The sequence below is a fragment of the Antennarius striatus genome, chromosome 9 (assembly GCF_040054535.1).
Source record: "Antennarius striatus isolate MH-2024 chromosome 9, ASM4005453v1, whole genome shotgun sequence".
Classification (NCBI taxonomy): Eukaryota; Metazoa; Chordata; class Actinopteri; order Lophiiformes; family Antennariidae; genus Antennarius; species Antennarius striatus.
The window spans coordinates 13,154,165-13,174,867 of NC_090784.1; the positions used below are offsets into that span (position 1 = coordinate 13,154,165).

The 20,703-nt window shown below is 38.9% G+C and overlaps 2 protein-coding genes across 4 annotated transcripts; both read left to right on the plus strand.

Annotated features, from left to right (window-relative positions):
- Positions 1–966: 966 nt before the first annotated feature.
- On the plus strand, positions 967–7,638 carry LOC137602099 (sodium-dependent neutral amino acid transporter B(0)AT3-like). Its single transcript, XM_068324685.1, has 12 exons — positions 967–1,205; positions 2,163–2,303; positions 2,436–2,573; positions 2,682–2,863; positions 2,992–3,102; positions 3,181–3,293; positions 3,392–3,520; positions 3,842–3,998; positions 4,100–4,304; positions 5,077–5,236; positions 5,318–5,480; positions 5,583–7,638. The coding sequence occupies exons 1-12, from the start codon at positions 1,034–1,036 to the stop codon at positions 5,760–5,762; spliced, it is 1,851 nt and encodes a 616-aa protein (XP_068180786.1). The 5' UTR covers positions 967–1,033; the 3' UTR covers positions 5,763–7,638.
- Positions 7,639–7,825: 187 nt separating this feature from the next.
- Positions 7,826–15,970, plus strand: si:ch211-254p10.2 (ferroportin). Of its 3 annotated transcripts, XM_068322770.1 has the most exons (9): positions 7,826–8,720; positions 9,290–9,395; positions 9,491–9,558; positions 9,718–9,877; positions 10,153–10,268; positions 10,459–10,585; positions 10,708–10,962; positions 13,304–13,981; positions 14,487–15,970. In XM_068322770.1, the coding sequence occupies exons 2-9, from the start codon at positions 9,293–9,295 to the stop codon at positions 14,744–14,746; spliced, it is 1,767 nt and encodes a 588-aa protein (XP_068178871.1). In that variant the 5' UTR covers positions 7,826–8,720; positions 9,290–9,292; the 3' UTR covers positions 14,747–15,970. The 3 variants fall into 3 exon arrangements, with proteins under 3 accessions (XP_068178871.1, XP_068178872.1, XP_068178873.1); XM_068322771.1 differs by lacking the exon at positions 7,826–8,720 and having other exon boundaries at positions 8,731–9,395; XM_068322772.1 differs by lacking the exon at positions 7,826–8,720 and having other exon boundaries at positions 9,315–9,395; positions 9,491–9,628.
- Positions 15,971–20,703: the final 4,733 nt, after the last annotated feature.

Consider the following 20,703-nt stretch of genomic DNA (forward strand, 5'->3'; position numbering starts at 1 on the left):
AAAACAGGGTATAGTATCTTGGCTGATGTCAGTAACCCCTGCATCATTATTCTAAAAGCTTTTCTTGCTCTGTCTAGGAACATAACTCAAAATATGTTGCACATTTCTAACATATTTCCTTTTGTGTCAATTTAATGCAAAGAAATTGACATTCGGCAAAACTATTAAATTTTAGATGTTTGTATGAACTCACGATAGATTTCTTTTCAGGGCCTCATCAAGGCTTACTTACATCATGGCGGCTACCATGCGACTGGAAGGAGCTGCCGTTTTAGGGGAAAGTAGATCTAGCCAGGTCGTGTAGGTTCACTAGTTTGTCCAGCTGGGGTCACTATTAGCACATAACAATCCGTCCTCACTATTGAGAATTAACAGTGATTATCATTGCCATGTATCTAAAATTGAATTCCAATTTATTATTTTGCTATATTTAAACCCTATTGTTTTCACAATAATTTCTCAAATGTGAATTGCACTTCATAGTATGCTTCATAACTTTTATTTTGCACTTTTCAATTTCCTTTTCGGATAAACAGATTCAGCTGTTAGTGTTCTATATGGTATGAAACAGAAAAGAAATGAGTAATAGTAGTAATTTGAATAGGGATTTTCTGTATATAAAATATAATTCTATTCACACTATATTGTTCAGTATAATTGGAGGTGGGCAATTACTGCTAACTGTAACAAATCAGACTATGAGCATATAACAATAATGTAAACTGTGTCACAGAACATTAAAGGAATGTGGACGACTTGCAGGTGTACTTCCCAGGTTTCTTCTTACTGCAGTGTATTAATGTCAACTGTTATCGCCTCCGTTTTCAACATCACATCATACCACTTCACACAAAGGACTTTCTCTTGTACAAACAAATACATCGTTCCCACAACCTCAAGAGCAAACATGAAAAATTAAGCTGATAAAGCAAATGTCAGCTAACAAGTCACAGCCTGTCATTTCAGACTAAGGAGCTCAGCAGGAAAGTCAGACAAAGGTTTCTGGTCACCTCATAAAACATAAATACAAGTCATGGATGAGGTAGACGAACATGTAAAGCAGATGCAGAATCCTGAACCCAAAGAGATAGTCGAAAGACCAGCGTGGGACAATAAAGTTCAGTATTTGTTAACCTGCATAGGCTTTGCTGTGGGACTTGGTAACGTGTGGAGATTTCCATATTTGTGTCAAATCTATGGTGGAGGTAAGAGTCTGTCATTCACACTTAGTTTTGCAATGTCAAAAAAACAAGTTGAGTTAGACAATTTCTCAGAAAAGTCTGACTAGAATTTATTTTTCAGTTATAAGAAATATTTAAAATCTCTATTAAATCTATAAAAAAATTAATGAATTGTACTAAAACTGTTCTTAAAATGTTTCACATGTTTATTGGGACTTTTTCAGTCATCAGTCTGCTGAACCATCACTCTTATATTCCATGTCTGTCATGACATACGACTTTATTTATTGTGTTTCGTCCCTCAATTATCTTGAATGACTTTTCAAAGAAGTAATTATTTATCCAGACTATCAAGATTTTTAGTGAAATATTAATGGGCTTTTTGTTTTTTTGTTTTTTTATTAAAATAAACATGAAACATTTCAGTCGCCACAATTATTTTGAGAGATTAGAAAAATGTCAATTTAGAAATATGTCTGATTGCAAAGATTTTAACTTTTTTTTTTTTGATTTCTCCAACAATTCCGGGAGAGATGATAACTCAGTTATTATGTGACAGCTGTTTCTGGTGAGATGCACTTGCTTCCATATTCTTCATAGACGTTACTGGTTTCCTTGAGATGATTCCGACTTGAATTGTTCAATGGCCAATATATTAATCCCTCAAAAAAACCCAGGACAAACTGCTTTCTTACTACGTACATACAATAGTGCAAAAGATGCAAAGTAGATTAAACAATTTACACTCTGTCTGGTGTTCAGATGTTTTCTGTGATATGTGTGATAAGCTCTGCATGTTGATTGTACAATGTCCAAGAACAAAACCTGTGACCTTCAGCTGTGGCAACACAACTGGTGTTAAACCCTTATTGAAGAACGTAATGTTTATTGTTTGAGTCAATCATAATAATAATAATGATCTCAATAATAAGATATCATTTAAGAGTTATTATGTCACTTATAAATGTGTTTCATTTCAAGGTGCATTCTTGATTCCTTATGCCATTGCCTTGGTTTTTGAGGGTCTCCCTCTGCTTTACATGGAACTGGCGATTGGACAGCGGCTTCGAATGGGAAGTGTTGGCGTGTGGAATTCTATTTCCCCATATCTGGGAGGTCTAGGTGAGAAAGTCTGGGACCAGTGAGGTAGTTTTTGGAAATCACTCAGGAGAAAATGATACCGAAACAACTCAGAATCCACTTATTAACATATGGTTGTGTCAGAATTTAATTCTGAATGACGTGTATACACAGGTGTGGCTTCTATGGCAGTATCATTTCTAGTTGGCCTTTTCTACAACATGATCTTGGCATGGATCCTCTGGTACTTCTTTCACTCTTTCCAAAGCCCACTTCCTTGGAGGAACTGTCCGGTGAACATAAACCGTACAGGTAATTTGTTTTAAATAACATAAATCAACAATAAAAGCTGACTAATAATAAGAAAAAGACAGAAGGTTCAATTAATTAATCACAACGTGAACACTCTTTTTGATACAGGCTATGTAACTGAATGTGAAAAGAGTTCACCGGTAAACTATTTTTGGTATCGTGAAACGCTCAACATAACACCAAACATCGAGACCAGTGGCTCCTTACAGTGGTGGCTTGTGCTCTGCCTCGCGTGTGCCTGGTGTATTGTGTACGTCTGCTTCATACGAGGAATTGAGACTATAGGAAAGGTATGCAAGTTGAGATATGGATGTCTTATCAGCATTACTTATATGGGGAAGAGAGGCAGAAATGCATCCTACTGTACACTTACCAATAAATATCACAAATAATGTTCATCTCCAAAACTTTTCAACAGGCGATTTATGTCACAGTCATCTTTCCATATGTTGTTTTGACCATCTTCTTGATCAGAGCTTTGACTTTGTCTGGGGCCACTGATGGGTTAATATATCTATTCACACCAAATGTGAGTCTTTCTTTGTGTCATGACAAAATGTAATCATAACAATCTGCTATCTAACAAAACCAAATGCCTTAATCACAGTGGGAAACCTTAAAAGATCCTACAGTCTGGTTGGATGCTGCCACTCAGATCTTTTTCTCTTTGTCTCTTGCATTTGGGGGACTTATTGCCTTTTCCAGCTATAACGCTCAAAAGTAAGAGTGCTTTAACCACATTTCAAACAATTAAGGACAGTAAATTTGCATGAAATGTAAACACAGAAAAACAATTAGACTGAATGTCATCCTGGCAGGAATAACTGTGAGAGAGATGCTCTAATTGTTGGATGTGTGAACAGTCTAACATCACTTTATGCATCAATACCGATATTTGCCATTCTTGGATTTAAAGCGAATGAAAACTACAATAACTGCAAAAACTGGTAAGTACATTTAAGGTAACCATGGTGACTATTAATGCAGTATACCGTCTAATTGATCAGTATTATTGCGAGATGAACAACTGATTATTTACAACTACAAGTTGTTTGAATCAAAAGCAACTTCAAACAAGAGAAATAAGTGAGTAAAGTTAATTGTTCATTTTGACCACTGCTATGTAAAAGTCTTTGGTGTTAGGCTCTCCTGGGGGATTATAATCAACTTGCATTTGCCCTGAGCAGCAACAGATAAATCCCCCCCCCTGATTCTAGGCAGTCAGATCAAGTAATTCCATGGACTGACATCCATGTAACTGATTTTAGGAACATACTACAATTGACAAATGCATTCAACATTGCGGATGAAAATATAACTCTTGAAAACTACGATGAATGGTTAAACTACCTGAATGGAACTGATCCCTCAGAGGTGGAGAGTCTCAACCTTCATACCTGTGATCTCCAGACCTTTCTGGATCAGGTAGTACGACCACATAATTCTAAAGTAAAATTCATTTCATCAGACTCAGACTTGTTGTAGGATGGTTGTGTATGAGTTAATGTATCCCATCCTAATTCCAGAGTGCCTCTGGGACAGGACTGGCCTTCATTGTGTTTACTGAGGCCGTGATAAAAATGCCAGGCTCTCAGGTGTGGTCAGTGCTATTCTTTGTCATGCTGTTCAGTCTGGGACTCTCCTCCATGTTCGGTACTCTAGAGGGGGTCCTGACTCCTCTCCTGGACATGCACGTAATTCCACCCTGGATTCCAAAAGAAATTTTCACAGGTGAACAAAAGATCAATTGCTTTAAACTCAGGAACTATTAATTTCCTGTTTCATATGTATTATATTGGCCCGAATATAGGACGGTGTTTTTTGCATTGAAATAAGATTGAAAAAGTGGGGGTCGTCTTACATTCGTGGTCTAGACTCTATACCCATTCACAACGCTAGATAGCGCCAGATATCTTTAACTTCACAGGCAAAAGCAAACCCTGTCACGAAGAAGAAAATAAAAAATAGCAGTAAGAACGAAAATAGAAGAAAATAAGAGAAGAGATAACAGAAAATGGAGAAACGTAGCGACAATTTGGAGAAAAGTAGGTCGAAGATCGGCCAGGTTAACCGGCAGCTGAGATATTAAGATGTGATAGACAGTTTTCGGATGATTTGAATGAGGCAAAATAACATGCTTTTTCTCTCGAATATATTGTTATAATCATTTGTTTCACATGTACTGTAATTATTTTCTGTATAAAATTTAATTTGGTGTTCAAAAAGTCTTTTTTCAAACTTGAGTCTTGAAAAAGAGGGGGTCATCTTATAATCAGGGTCGTCTTATATTTGGGCTAATACGGTAAATTTTCTCTTTTTCTAATCTTTTCACATTCATACAAAAGAAATGTTTACATGTATCCCCCTTAATAAAGGATTCAACTAGTACACTGACTAACGTTAGTTGAGAGGTCTACGAATCAGTGAATTTACTAGGAAATATACGTAACATTGCCATGGGAAAAATATTGTGAATTTCCTTTGTCTTCCTTTTCTCTCATAGGATTTATGTGCCTTACCTTCTTTATTGTGGGCCTCATCTTTACTCTGGGATCTGGGAACTACTGGCTTGGGATTTTCAACAGCTATGTGGGATCCCTCCCTTTGCTCATCATAGCCTTCTTTGAGATCGTCAGTGTGGTATACATCTATGGAATAAACAAGTAATGTCGTAATTCACATCATCACTGCAGTCATATTTTAATGAGTTTGAACAATTTGACAGCCTTTCTATTTGCCTACAGGTTTAATGATGACATTGAATGGATGACAGGCCGGAGGCCTAACTACTACTGGCAGGGCTGTTGGCGCTTCATCAGTCCTTTAATGCTCCTGGTGGTTTTTGTAGCATATGTTGTTGTGGAGGCTGAAACACGACCAACATATCAAACCTGGAACCCAGAATATGTAAGAATATTTTTCTAAATATATAAATCATAAAATGAAATATTTTGAATAGAGCAGACAAGGGGAAAAAGGCTCTGACTTTACACTCCATTACCCCCACAGGTGCACTTCCCTCTTGCTGACACCCAGCAGTATCCTGAATGGGTTTATGCTATCTGTGTGCTCCTAGCTGTCATTCCCATTGTCTCTATTCCAATTGGGGCTTTTTACAAATTCACAGGCTTCCTGAAGACATACATGATGAACAGGCACACCCAAAATCCATACGCAAATGAACTATAAATGGAAATTTGTTGTGTTCTTTGCAGGAATGTATGTGTTTTGTTTGATACTTAACTCTTGAGCCACACCAGTGACGTGAGGTCAGGGGAGGCAGGTGAGGCACTGCCTCACCTGCCATAATAAGAGAAAAAAAAGTAAAAATGAAATAAATAAATTAAATAGTTATATTTATCCAATTATGAGTATTATTAAGTTATTTTATATTCACCATCACCAATTTTTGATTATTTTTACTCAAAATTGCCGAATTTTCCCATTTAACGCTGAAATACTGAGAAGACACCTGTGGTGAGGCACCAGCCAGCCGAGCCTCACCATGGATTGATCAATGGGTTGGCTAGCTGTGCTGGTATGCTATACAGTGAGACCGTTATGCTATCTTACAATATGTCACTATTAAAATGTTCAAACACGTTTGCTCTATGAACTACATTTCCATAATTTAGCTAATGTATATAATGTACAGTGTATTTTGTCAACAACTGCATGACTGTAACGTCTCTTTTGAGTTGAGCGGTCCAGAAATCGCTGTGACAAGGCACTACGTGAGGCACAATGATGTCGTGCCTCATTGGTAGGGGACGTTGGTGATCCCAGGGATTTGGCCAAGGACTCTTCTTTCTCAGCCATAGAAGAATTTACCGCAAACTACATTCTTTTTTTTTCCGCTTGCCCTGCCTTACTATATAATTTTTTATGCTGCTTTTGTCCAGAAGGAGCGGCACATGGACTTCATTTATAAGTAAACGTAAGATAAACAAACATGTAGGTAACAACATAAAGTATTTTTTAATCAAATGTGCTTATTTGTGTGTTACAGTCTGTACATGTAAATAATTCTAATAATTCTGCTTTGAGACTTTAAAAACAACCTACTCTCTGTCGATAATTAAAGGGATAATTTAAGGGATACTGTGTTGCTTGACTTTAACTATGTATGTTTATAAATCTAATTATGATGAGATTAGTGCCTCACCAGCCATGAAGCTCACCGCACATCACTGAGCCATACTGTGCACTATTGTGGTAATTGCATACATTTTGGCAAGGGTGTGTATTTGGGGGGAAATTTTTTTTATTTCAACCTTGGATCTTAAAATATGTGAATAATTGGGCGGCAGTGGCTCAGTACGTCTTGGGCTGGGGATTGGACGTGGTTGCCTCAAGGCCCATGTGGAGTGTGAACTTGCAGTCCAAATCAATATGGCGAATGGTTGGGATCAATAAGTAACCAACTGTTACACAGCAAATGAGCTGGACAAAACAAATTCAAATCAAATGTGTGTGCATATTAATAAATGCATACGTGTCTAGCCATTTAGCTTAAGGGATGGGCCATATTATACTTATCACAATGGAGAAAGCATCATTCATGTTGAGCATTTGGTTGACAAATGGCTGACACTTCCTGTGTGCAGCAGAGCAGACAAAGTGTCTGACCTCAACAGCTGTAGGGAATTGTGGAGGTATCAGTTCCAATTTTGTACAACCAAAATGAAAATAGTGCCAGCACTTATACAGCAAAATCTTGCTTTTGTTAAAAATCATTTTATATTCAGACACGCCCACCCCCAAAAAAACATATATATAACAATTTAAAATCTGTAGAGATTTGAGTGATATGAAATATTGTATTATAGAAATTTGAAAGATTTAGCACAGTGTTGCAAAGCGTAGCACTGTTGCTGCACAACAAGTCAATTCCCGATTCGAGTCCTGCTCTGTGGGGAGTTTCCATATTTTCCTCGTGTCTGCACGGACTTCCTTCCCCCTCCAGAAAAATGACTTCAAATGAATTGGCCGGTCTCAAATGGTCTGTAATTTTACAGGTGAGATATATTGATCTCAATATTAAAAAAAAAAAAAAGTTAAATCTGTTGCTAATCACTTTTAATTATTAATTACGGTGACTCAAAAGACATTTATGTATTAGAGGTCCTGCAACCTTTTTTATTTTAATGGTGCACAAAAGGTAATAATGAACCAAAATATGTCAACTATGCTTGTTATTCATAGAAGTTAACTATTGTTTGAATTTTTTCATTTAAAAAAAATGGCTTTACTTAACTGTAGTAGCATTTAAATGGTTACAAATATGAATACATGTGGATTCTTGAAGTTTACTGTTGGATTTTATGAACATTCAAGTAAAGAAAATTTTAATATTTAGGCACTTTAAAGGAACATTTATGTCCCCTAAATGCAAGGAGTTGTAGACGATCAAGTTATTGCCTTTTCTAAAACAGAACATTTTCTCAATTGTATATTTGTATTGATGAAAGACATTCAAATGCCCTCATTCGCATCAGATTTATATTGGTTTTTTGACTAGAGAATAACAGGTCGTGATGGAGAATATTTCTGAGTGGTTGGTGAAACACATATTATTGATTCTTGAAAGGCTAAATCACAAATGTTCCAATAGTGTGTGGTAAAGTAAAACCATAGAAACTGATATTTCAAGGAAGAGTTTATTTTGTAATGGAATATAATTGTGTGCTTTTTATCATCTATTACCTACGAATGTGACAAGTGATTTGATGTTGCATGACACCTTTTACACAACTTCTGCACTGGGCTGTTTGCAGAGCTGTGCTTGTGTGCATGAGGTTGCGTGTCTGTGATCACAGATGTTGCGCATGTGTGAGAATGTTGTATTTTGAGTCATATGGAGTTACAAGGTTGTCCTTTTTGTGGTGTGGGTGGACAGTGATATTGTCCCCCCAGTGTCACGTGCTGTGGAATATGCTGGCTGCCTTTGTTGACCCTCTGCCTGTTCTGCTTTTCTGGCACTTTCATACAATGGTGCACTTGAACACTGATGTTATTAGGCCTTTCAAACTACTACAGCTTGAATTCCAGTTGTCAGGAAAGGATAGTATCCCAATGTAGGATACTTGGAAAAAGATACATCATCAAGGAGCAACGCCAAGGATTCAGTGTGACATCAGAACAAAGGTGATGGACCTGCACTGATTTATCAACATTTTAAAGCTGCATTGATGGATTTATGCTAGGTGTGGCATTAATGCACAAGATTTTACTTGTTTGTCACAGGTATAATCTTAATTATACTTGTTACTTGACATTTATTGTTTGCTTCTCAAATTGGAATTGACTGTCATTATTTAAGCTATTTAAAACACACAATAAGTAGATTCAGACGTTTGTTAATTACTGTTTACCTGATGTACATCAAAGTGCATATAGTTTTCCTTAAATGCTGGAGTCTAAGGTTTCCTTTAGTTAAGCAGAAAAGTTTTGTTACATTTGACCACTGTGTATTCATAAGTTACTACAAAGTTGAAACATGTACTTGTGGTGTCCTTCCAAGAGGTACTAACAAGTAAGCAATTACAAATCTTAATATAAGTTTGCAATAATCAATAGTAATTTGTGCCATTCAAATGGAAACAATACAGGGTCCTATAATAATGAAACACTGTGCTCTCAACAATTGTACAAGGGTGCAACAAGTTTAACAGTTTTGTTTTCTTTTGTCTTTTTGACCTATGATCCTAATCTAGACCATGTCCCAGCGAGCAGAAGCCTCCCAATGCGGTGGAGTTGTAGTAGAGTTTGATTCAGAAGAAATCAGGGATGCAAGAACTAAAAAAACCAGGAGTGTAACAGGTGGATTCCACTTTTAATCAATCTAAAGTTTATGTGAAATGTTTGTTTAAATATCTGATGTCTGTTTCCTTGATTTTCATGCATTGCCTCATAAGGCTCAGCTCTTATCTACCTCAAGGGTCCCAAGTTTCTCATCTATGTCAGTGGAGCATTATCAATGTGGGTAAGAATCCTTTCTCATAGAAAGATTCTTGGAGAAATGAATAAGACCTGGAGTCTTAAATAACTGCAAGGTAGTCTACAAACTTATGTGTGCAACTTCATTGAAACAGAACCTTACATAACAACATCTAAAGACGACGTTTCATGTTGTGTTGGACAGGGTGACCGCATGTGGCACTTTGCAATTTCTGTGTTCCTGATCGAGCTTTACGGCCGCAATCTGCTTTTGACTGCAGTTTTTGGATTGGTAGTAGCTGGGTCAGTGCTCCTCCTCGGGGCACTGATTGGAGACTGGGTCGATCGCAATCCCAGAAATAAAGGTATCTACGACAATTTCACTCTTATTTCAAAATGTTAGCATGCAGTGTACTACACACTGTCCCAATTTTGTGCCCAGTTATTTGGGTGAAATCAGCTGGTGCAATCCAGTCCCCCAATTTCTGAATAGTAAATCAAGCTTTGATTTAACAGCTAGCATAAATAGCAAGACACATCCATGGACTCATGCCTGTAAAGCCTCTTTTTTTTTTACAGTATATAAACAGAACATACATGTTATGAGAACCTGAAAATATGTTTTTGTTCTCTGTTTTAGTTGCACATGCATCTCTTTTCATTCAGAACATCTCAGTGACAGTATGTAGCATTGTGCTCATGTTGGTGTTCCTATATAAGCAAAGGATTGAACAGATCTGGGATGGCTGGCTTACAGTGAGTAGACACTAAATGTTTGTTGACAACTTGATATTTTGTTGATCTGCAGACACCAAAATTTATCATGATTATTGCACAGAGCAGTTACTGCTGCTGTTGTTTCCTGTGTCCCTTTTATCTCTTCTTCTGAGCTTGTGGCCACTCTGTGCTGTCATAGTAACATGTTGCATCGCAAAACTTACACAAGGTGGTTTGTTATACCGTGGTGATCATCCTGGCAGATGTGGCAAACCTTGCAAGCACAGCATTGACCATTGCAATTCAGAGGGACTGGATTGTGGTTATCACAGGCTACAACCGAGGTCACCTTGCTGGTAAGGAATTTATCCTCTGCAAACACTTTATTCAGTAAGTTACTCAGTGTTTCATTTCTGCAATTGCTGAAATTCCTTTAGTGGGGCCACATTAACCTATGTGTCTCTAACCCTAACTATAGGAATGAACGCAACCATGAGGCGAATAGATCAGGTGACTAACATCCTGGCCCCACTAGCAGTAGGACAGGTCATGACCCTGGCCTCCAACGTTGTTGGCTGTGGTTTTATCCTCGGCTGGAACCTCGTGTCTCTCATTGTGGAGTTCTTCTTCTTGTCCCGGGTGTACCGTATTGTCCCTGCTCTGTCAGTCAAACCACCTGTGGAGGAGGAGGATTTGGTGTATCAGCAAGGAACAGAGAGGTCAAAATCACAAGGTATGTTCTGATCAATGCTTTTTGTTTAATTTCTAACTGTCACTGTATTCCCAGAATTTTTTGTAGGTTGAAGGCTTCAGTGTAACAATAATTTTTAAATCATGCATTGCCTGAAGAAAGACTCTTTCAGCGTTCTTGTTTGCGTGCGTCCTTGCGTTTTTGATGCACATTTTTTGACAGGGACACACGATCATCAAATAGCGTGTGTCCCTGCGACACAAGCTTTAAATGGACTTCCATGCAACAAAAATATTCACAATTTTTCCATTTCTCCACTTAAATTTCGATGGCCTCCCCCAAGCGGTCCTCCCACAGCACTGTCAACTCCATGATCACAATGTTCTTAGTGCTCTCTGAGATCAGAAAGATATCTGGCCTCAGAGTGGTGCTGACGACATGCTGGGGGAACCGTAGCTGCCTCTCTGGGTCTACCGAGAGCTCCCAATCTTGGGCAGTTGCCAGAATCCCTACTGGTGCCTTCTTGCCACCTGCCTTTGGCTGAACTCCTGCCTTGACAAAAATGATGGTGTTGGTGGCATTGCACACACTGCTGCAGCTGCTGATTACCCTGCTGATGGCTTCAGCAATCGGCTTGAGCACCTGGTTGTGGTGCCAGGTGTACCGGCCCTGGCCGAGTGCTGTTGGGCAGGAACTAGGGATGTGCTGCAGCATTCCTCTCCCTGAGCACAGCTGGCAGTTCGGGGTCTCTGCCTTCCCCCAGGTGAAGAAGTTTGCTGGGCTAGGTAGGACGTCGTAGACTGCTCGGGTTTGGAAGCTGATATGATGTGGGTCAGCCTGCCACAGGTCCGTCCAGGCAAATTTCCGGTCCACCGCATGCTCCCATCTGGTCCAGGCCCCCTGCTGTCTGAGACTTGCTGCTCTGCTTGCTCTCCTTTCATCCACTGTAGTCCTGACTTCCTCCTTTATTTGCCTTTGCTTTTCCTTCCCCTTGCACTCCCTGTGTCGAGGTGTTGGGAACATCCCCAGACCTGCTCTGCCGTGGGCCACTACTCCCACCAGATCTCCATGGCGCAGTCTTGCCTTTGCATCCAGCACAGCAGACTGGGCACTCCACTTCCAGTCTTCAACACGACTCCTGCCTGGGTCACCTTTGGGTCCTTCGAGTCTCGGTACAGCAGCACCTCTCTAATCTGAGTCACCCTGAACTCCTCCCCCTGAGACTTCAAGGGCAACCAGAGCTTTGTGGTGTTCCCATAGAGGGCTATGTTACTGAGGCTCTTGGGCAACCCCAACCATCTTCTGAGACGGGTGCTGACTTTCCTCTCCCAGGTCTTCACAGTGGAGATGGAGACTCATAGGCAAGTTTAAGGCATGGTATCCTTGGAAAGATACCATGCCTTAAACTTGCCTGGGAGGCCAGATCTGTGCTGTGCTCTCCGTTGTTGTACTCACAGACATCAGTACTGCGGAGGAGCCAGGCATGGTGGGGTCTGGCAGGGTTCCAGGTATGGTGGCTGGCAGAGGCTGTCTCTGTCTGTTTCGTTGGTGCAGCAATGAGGACAGAGATCCAGGGACAGGCCTGAAGAAAGCCACAGACAGACAGACATTCTGAGTTAGTTTAGCTTTATCATGTAGTAACATTTACCAACACACCAGTTTTTATATACAGTATATACACATACACACACAAACACACACACAAACACACACACACACACACACACACACACACACACACACACACACACACACACACACACACACACACACACACACACACACACACACACACACACACACACACACACACACAGGTTTGAAACTGTTTGTAAATGTGGTAAAACTCATTTAAACATTCTCAAAAGCAGCAGTTTTAAAAAGAAAATTCTTTTCTTGAGCAAAAGTGAAAAAAAAACTTTATTACATCATTCTTTATTTCTAAAACTATTTTTTAATGACTACCAGGCTTTAACATTTTGATAAAACTAATTTATAATTTTACTCTTTTTTCTTTTAACAGTTATGATGTTATTAATAACAACATTAAAATGAATAGTTTTTTAGTTTTGTACTATTGGCAAAACTCAATCCTTGCGTATGCTTCTAATATATATTTTGCTATTACTTTTGGGATGCATTAAAACGTCATGTTGGGATGCACTAATTTTTCTTGAAGCGCATCCCAGGAATACACTACTGTCTTGAGGTAAAATTAACTCTGCTTTGTGTCAAGAATCTTCTGTCTGTGTTCCCATGTAGAACAGTATACATGTACTTTCCAGAAGATGTCAATGTAATTTATGTGACCCGAGTAAATAAGTAGCACTTAGTCTTTCAAACATGAACAGAAGTAACAAATGCTATTCTTCTCTATATTCAGATGAAGATAATGCGGCACAACGTCAACCCCTGACAGAAAGTAACTGCAACACAAACCTGCACCTAAAACAAATCACCAAGATTCCACTGTGCTTCCGGAGGTTTCGTTGGCTGGTGAGCACCTGTAAGGACGGCTGGAGAGCTTACTACCGCCAGCCCGTCTTCCTGGCAGGAATGGGTCTGGCTTTCCTCTACACCACAGTCCTGGGCTTTGATTGCATCACCACAGGCTATGCCTATACTCAGGGCATAAGCGGCTCTCTCCTTAGTCTGCTGATGGGTGTGTCAGCTATCACAGGGCTGATGGGCACTGTGATGTTCACCAGACTCAGGAAGACCTATGGCCTGGTTAACACAGGAATCATCTCAAGCTGCCTTCATCTGGGGTGCTTGCTGCTGTGTGTGTGCTCTGTTTTTGCTCCAGGCAGCCCAATGGATCTTAGCTTGTTGATGCCCTACATTGCCAATTCCTCTGCTGAGCTTGGGGAAATGGCAAGCCAAAAGCAAAAACATACTTATCCTCTGAGGGGGGGTAGCAATCAGCCACTGCTGCCTGATCGGTCCTCCATCCACTGGACCAACAACACTGTGCTTTTTGAAAATGTGCCCTCTGACTCAGCGCCAGAATCTTACGTTTCCATAATCTTGCTGTTCTTGGGTGTCATCACAGCACGTATTGGTGAGTAGATGGACATGTACTGTAAAGCTGACTGTCTTCAGTGAATACTAAAACTGTTTTAGTCCATATATTCACAAGGCATAAAATATCAATATAAACTAATTGTGACTATATTCCTATTTAAGTAATGTTTCAATTTATCGTAAAACTTTACAGTACAGCAATACCAAAGGCATGTTTTAAGTAATAAAGAGTATAATGTTATATGATTTATCCACTAGAGGGCGCTGTGCACAAAACGATGAAAAACCCTAGTCAGTACACACTACTGTATGACATGGTTAAATTTTATTTTAGTTTTCATAGTTCATAATAAAATTTAATGTTAGCTATGCATTAAGGACGTCCAGGAAAATATTCTTGCCTTCATGAACATAAAATAAATTGGTTGGGCCCCATTTCTATCTTATTTTAATGTGAAAAATTATGTCAATTATTATCTTTTTTGATAAATGGTTTTAGAGAGCAGGTCAACTTTTAAACTTTAATGGCATCTCTGTTTTAGGTCTCTGGTCTTTCGACCTGACAGTGACCCAGCTCCTGCAGGAGAACATCTGTGAGTCAGAGAGGGGTGTGGTAAATGGGGTTCAGAGCTCTATGAATTACCTGATGGATCTCCTTCATTTCATCATGGTGGTCTCCGCTCCACAGCCACAGCACTTTGGCATCCTAGTTATCATTTCAGTATTATTCATCACCACCGGCCACACTATGTATTTCCTGTATGCACACAAAACCAAGAGAAAACAGCGCCTCGACACATAAGGAGCTGACATGACCCATGCATCAAGGTCCGAGATGCTTCCCAGCACAGATTCCCTTCTGCACCTATGAAATGAATGTCTCCTACTGTTCTCTTGGCAAATTTATTGCAACACTCCTCTCCCAGCTTAGCCATTCATTTCATGACAACACAGCAAGTGCCTGTCCCACCTCAGTTGCTTTCTCCAAGCAGGGCCATGTGCCACAGCTGCAAACAACTCAGGTGAAACAGAGTAGGAGACACACTCCCTCTGATGTGGACACACTAAAGCAATGGCACCTCCAGGGGAAACGTCCTTATCCCATGTACAACAGGACACTAAGGTAATGACTAAGGAATATGTGCCTTTGCAAAAGCTGGCAGAGTAATGCAAGACTTTCATCAAACAAGCCTGTTAACTTACGTAGCTTCTTTGAATGCGAGGGGGGATGGATGGTGAGATTTCTCTAAACATCACTCAGTAAAGAGTGAATGTAGTGAGGCAAACTTTACCGTGACAAAAATACAACCAAGGTGAGATGGTTCTTCAACAAGTGGCATGAAAGTGACTGATCTGTCCACTTGGAAATATTCCAGGATGTCCAAAAAGGAACACAAAGGGAACTGGGTGTGAGATTATCTAATTCAGAAAGACAGCCCCCTTTTTAATGGACAGAAGTGAAAGGACAAAGTTTTCCCTTTCCCTGGTTTGTTTCTTTGTGGATGAATCAAACACACAATTGCTTCTTTTATGCATGTAAACATGGCTTATGTGTTACAACAGCAATATCACATCATTCATGTACTTACGGCAAACCTTATGAAAATATATTTTGATCTAATTTCTTGTGTACTTACTAAAAACTTTTAAAGAGTGAAATTAAAAGTGTCAATCCAAAAAGAAATCAATCTTCATTTTGACATGACCTGTGACATGTTTGAAAATCAGTGACAGCTACAGCATATGTTAGCATATGTCAGTTAGTGCTTTTGGTTTTGTTAGACTTTGCTTTATTCTTTTGTAGTTCTGATGAACTTAACATCACCTTACCTCAACTGAAAACAAGAATACTTTTGGAATATGACTTGGCAATTACTCTCAGCTACTGAATGTTTTCATATTTCCTTCAGGTTCAATGGAAATAACACCAAAGTTCCATTTATTTTGTCACACAACCAGCAACACTCAATATATTTGTATCATTTTCCTGTGAAATTTTATGTTGTCCTTATTTTCAGACTGATGATTACAATATTAAAGAAAACTGAATATGATCTTTGGTCTCCAGTCTTCTGATTAGAATTGTCATTACAATAGTACAATAATATAAATTGCCACACGTTACATATTCACATATACTGAATCTGGGTTGTGTAATTGTCAATCCATTTGGCCCAGTCCTCCACCTGATATTCATATGAAGTCAATAATTCCAACATCATAAGTTAATGTTGGTGTTGGAACCATTCCAATAAAAAAGGTTCCATACTGCATGCCCTTCTACAGTCTAGTTAAACATTCAAGAGTCATTCCAAAGGGTTTTGTGTTATATGAGGATATAAAATTTATTGTCCATCAGAATCAAGTTGCAGTACTTATTCATCTGTGGTTGTTGGTTGAGGAGGGACACTGCTAGGGGAGAAAAACTGTAAAATGGAGAATAAAACCTCTTCATCCTACATCAGTGCTGTTCATTAATGTACTATGGGCAGGAGATATAAATATATATTGTTGTTATTTTTTGTGGTTAATAATGGTTGATATCGCAATAAAGGGTTAATATCGCAAAGCCATGGGTTTTTGTCAGTAGTGGATCTAGGTTTTCTGTAAATTGGGGTCTGCCGTCCTTAGACATTAGGTACCTCATTTAGCAAGTCATGTACATTTTTTCACCAGTCATTCCTTGTCAGACTTTGGCAAAGATATGTATAACTGACTCTATTTTTAAAATTTACCTTGTTCAAACATGTTGTGTGAAAAAGAAAGCAATTTAAAAAATATTCATTCATCAGCCTCCACCACCGGTGTCTGGACCACAACGGAACAGATATCCTTAGATTTCAACCTTTCAAAAACCCGGTTTAACATTTATGTTAGCCTAACAAGTGTCTGTGTCTATTTTGAAGAATAAAAAGTAGTAGATCATGTCCTTTCATGTCAAAGATCCTGTGTAGTCCTCATTAAATTGTGCAGCTGTAAAATGTTTTTTCTTGATGGGATATAAAGGAGATACTGTAACAGACTCAGAGGAGTTTCATCACCTCCACCCTTCACATCCGCAGGCCTACAGTTATATTGCACCTTCCAATTCTGCAGTGGTAGGCCTGGCTAAAGACAGCACTATTAATGTGAGCTTGCTAACAAGTATGACTTTAGGCATTCTCATTTTCTCAGTTAAATTACTTGAAAAACTGGGTCAGTGGTGGCACAGAGAATGAATCTTCCTCCAGGCTTTGTCTCACACAGGAAGATTCACTAGAAGGAGCATGAAGGTTGTATTTTATACTGTATGTATATTCACAACCAATAATGTCTTTTTTTCCTTCCTGTTGTGAAATGATTAAGAAATAACAGTGATGAAAAGCAGCCACATACAATATACTGTAATTAAGTGGATATGGTTACATGAATATTGTTTATCTTGCGTTATTGAATTAATGATAAGCCTTATGAGACTTAAGCACCGATAAAGAAAGGACTGAAATATTCAAATGATCTCATACACACATTGATTAAATAAAGAAGTGTTATGGAATAAAGGGGTTTAACCTCTATAACAAAAGAGGAGAACCTTTTCTCATTCTGCAGTCTGCTGTTTCAGCAGTATGAAACAGAAGCGCATTTAAATGACTTTGCAAGGACCCAGTCAAGCATTACAATGCTGACAAAGGGGGAAGACACAACACTAATAGATTAAGTGTTCATAGGAGGAACTGACATCGCGGCTTTACTGTGGTCAGTACATATAGCATCAAATTAGTCTCACTGTACCATAACTGCATTAAACAACTGGCAAATGAGTCTAATGAGTTTGTCCGCTTTCTTAAAATTAAATAGGAACCATTCAAAAAATGCCATTTGACAATCACGTATTTCTTTCTTAAACAAAAAAAATTAAACAGATTAAAACAAACAGCTTTTAAATCATTAAGTTTTACCGCCTTTCTTTGTTGAGTGTGAACAAATATTTAGATTGTTGATTTATTGGTGAGAGGATTAAGTTAGTTTACATCAACTAAGGATGTGGAAGTTGTGCTATTTTTCTGGCATTTAGAGCTCAAAAGATTGTACAATTAATTAAGTCCAGATTAATTAACAGTTTATCATAATATAATACATCTTAATACTATAGCACAAACTGATGTCTTTTTGTTGTTTTGTGTTGGACCTATGGTCCAAAAATATAGATAAAATAAGATGAAATGGGATGAGACAAAACAAGACGAGATGAGATGAGATGAGATGAGACAGGATGGGACAAGATGGGACAGGACAGGATGGAACAGGGCAGGACGAGATGAGTTGAGACAAGACAAGACGAGACAAGATAAGATGAAGTAAAGGGGTTGAACAGTTGCACAGGAGAATACTTTAGAGGCATGCAAAAAACTAAATTAGCCCAGGTACACCAGTCACCAACTGGGTCTTTTACATTGGGGTTGGGCAAACCTTTTGACTGGTAGGCCACAAATGACATGTAAAACAGCATGTATGAAAGGTTTTGGCCTTTAACAGGCAGCAAAACATACATATGTAAGGCTTATAGTAATGTATTTTAATAAGTGCATTCATTTCATGAAATTAATTATATAATTTAAACAAGTTTGGCCTGCCAGATTAGAAAACCCATTGGGCCGTATATGGCCCACGGGCCGTAGTTTGCCTAGGCCTGCTCTAAACCGTCAGTATCAAGTGAAGAATGTTTGAGTAAGCATTAATAGTTCTGTGACAGTTTTATGTGTTCATCCTAGGATCGGAATCCTTTTAATTTATTCAGTGGTGGGCGGTCAGGGCCAGTAAGGCCTTTTCTGCTGGTCTAACATAACCAGAAATCATGATATTTATGATAAAAGGTAATTATATTTGAATGTGTTTTCTTAAAATAAATATATTAAAATATGTGTATAAATATATAATTATACATTGGGATATAATATGACATAGGCCAACACTGGGTCAGTGTTCTATTTTTAGGTTAGGGAGTTTTTATCCAATCAGAATTCAGCTAGCTTGTGTTGCGAGAGTGAATGAAATCTGCCCAGGGCCTTCAGAATCTAGAATGCAGGTATCCCTGCACTGTGAGTGAACGGGAACATATAGTTATTGACAGATGCGATAGCCAATCAGAGCACGAATTGGCAACGCTAAAGATGTCTAGCTGGCTTCGTTCACCTGACATGTATGTGTCCTGTGATTGGATACTCACTCTGAAAAGGCGGCGCTATGCAGACGCTATGCAGGCGCTATGCTGACGCACATTTGAGGAGAAGCTCAGGGTCTGATCCTTGAAGGAACTAATGTGTTCTAGCTAACCTGTTCTAGCTAAAATGTTCTAGCTAACCTAAACTAGCTAACTTGTTCTAGCTAATCTGAACTATCTTACCTGTTCTAGCTAACGGAGTGTTCTTGAGGAAAGAAAGGAGAATGGATTTTGTGTTTATGTAAATAAGGCTTTTGAATATTTGTTTCGGTGAGTACAAGCATTTAATTTATCTAAGTTTTCATATTTAATGTTCTTGTAATTCACTGTCATTTAAGTCAAATCAATTGTAACGAAATAAAACGACAAATACACTAAAAAAAAATTCTTGCTCTTCTGTGATGCGTGTAAATAATGTGGTACACTTGCGCAGCTGTGTGATTGTAGTGGAAATACACAAAGACACTTGTTTCCCTGCTGGAAAATAGCCCAATTTATACATGATAGAGGTGATGCAACATCTAGTAGTGTGTATGTGTGTATTTCGTTTCCCTATCTGTGGTGTCATAAATGATTGTCATTTCAGTCGGTTTTGTTGTGACATGCGGGGTTCTTCTGTGCGAGTGACAATAAAAGGAGTGGGGCTGAAGATGGTTTTTGTCCCATTTGAGAGAAGTTTTAAACACCTCAGTCCTGAACACTACATTGGTGGCAGTGGTGGGAGCAGCTTATAGTATTATGGGTTTTATTTATTTGCGTTTGACTAAGGAGAACATCGCTGAAGTCCATGGTGTGAAATGCATGGCCCGCCACCGAATTTATTGTTGTTTCTGACATACTACTATTATGATCTCAGGGCTTGAAAGTGTGCCCTTTTTGGTCGCATATGCGCCCAAATTTTTATCAGTGCGACTATTAAATATATTTGGGAGCACCGGTGCGACTAGGGAAACAAATCTGGTGCGCCTTTTTTTTGTGAGACTGCGCTCCTGCGGTCCTGCCAGGAAACAATGAGAGCACAGCTGCGGCTGCTCTCCTGGGCGAGGGAGAGAGGAGGAAGAGAGGATGGACGGAGCGTCTCTATCGCTCCGTCACTGCTTTGCTTTTGGGTAGGTGCTCCTAAAGTCTTTGCCAATGCTACTAACTTCTAAATTTGGGAGCACCGGTGCTACCAAGAAAAACAGTTAATTTCGAGCCCTGGATTTTAATGATGGGATATTTCAAGTTGTGGATATCCATTAACAACAGCTGATAAGTAACAATTTAAGTGCTAATGTGGAATAACTAGAGCAAGAAAAAGGAGAGGATATGCTAAGGAATAAGTCTGTTTTGGTGCTTGTAACATCAAACTACAGCACTTGAGTTGTCCATGTAATCTACCATGTAGAAATGTATTTCATCTGAGGGAAAAGGGCAAATGGTTTAACACAAGGTTGGTACAATCAAAGTTTTAAATCATATTTTTACACATAGACTGCCTCAAGAAGCAGGGCATTAAGGAAAATTTTCACATTATGCATTTTCAATTTGGTTAATTCTGGCTGAAATCAAAAACAGCA

Excerpts from the sequence above, each read along its gene's own strand:
- LOC137602099 (XM_068324685.1), top strand. The coding sequence starts at position 1,034 with ATGGATGAGGTAGACGAACATGTAAAGCAGATGCAGAATCCTGAACCC. Across the intron at positions 2,304-2,435 it reads CCCATATCTGGGAGGTCTAG|GTGTGGCTTCTATGGCAGTA; the intron begins GTGAGAAAGTCT and ends GTGTATACACAG. Across the intron at positions 3,103-3,180 it reads TATATCTATTCACACCAAAT|TGGGAAACCTTAAAAGATCC; the intron begins GTGAGTCTTTCT and ends CCTTAATCACAG.
- si:ch211-254p10.2 (XM_068322770.1), top strand. The coding sequence starts at position 9,293 with ATGTCCCAGCGAGCAGAAGCCTCCCAATGCGGTGGAGTTGTAGTAGAG. Across the intron at positions 9,396-9,490 it reads AAAAACCAGGAGTGTAACAG|GCTCAGCTCTTATCTACCTC; the intron begins GTGGATTCCACT and ends TTGCCTCATAAG. Across the intron at positions 10,586-10,707 it reads CAACCGAGGTCACCTTGCTG|GAATGAACGCAACCATGAGG; the intron begins GTAAGGAATTTA and ends CCCTAACTATAG.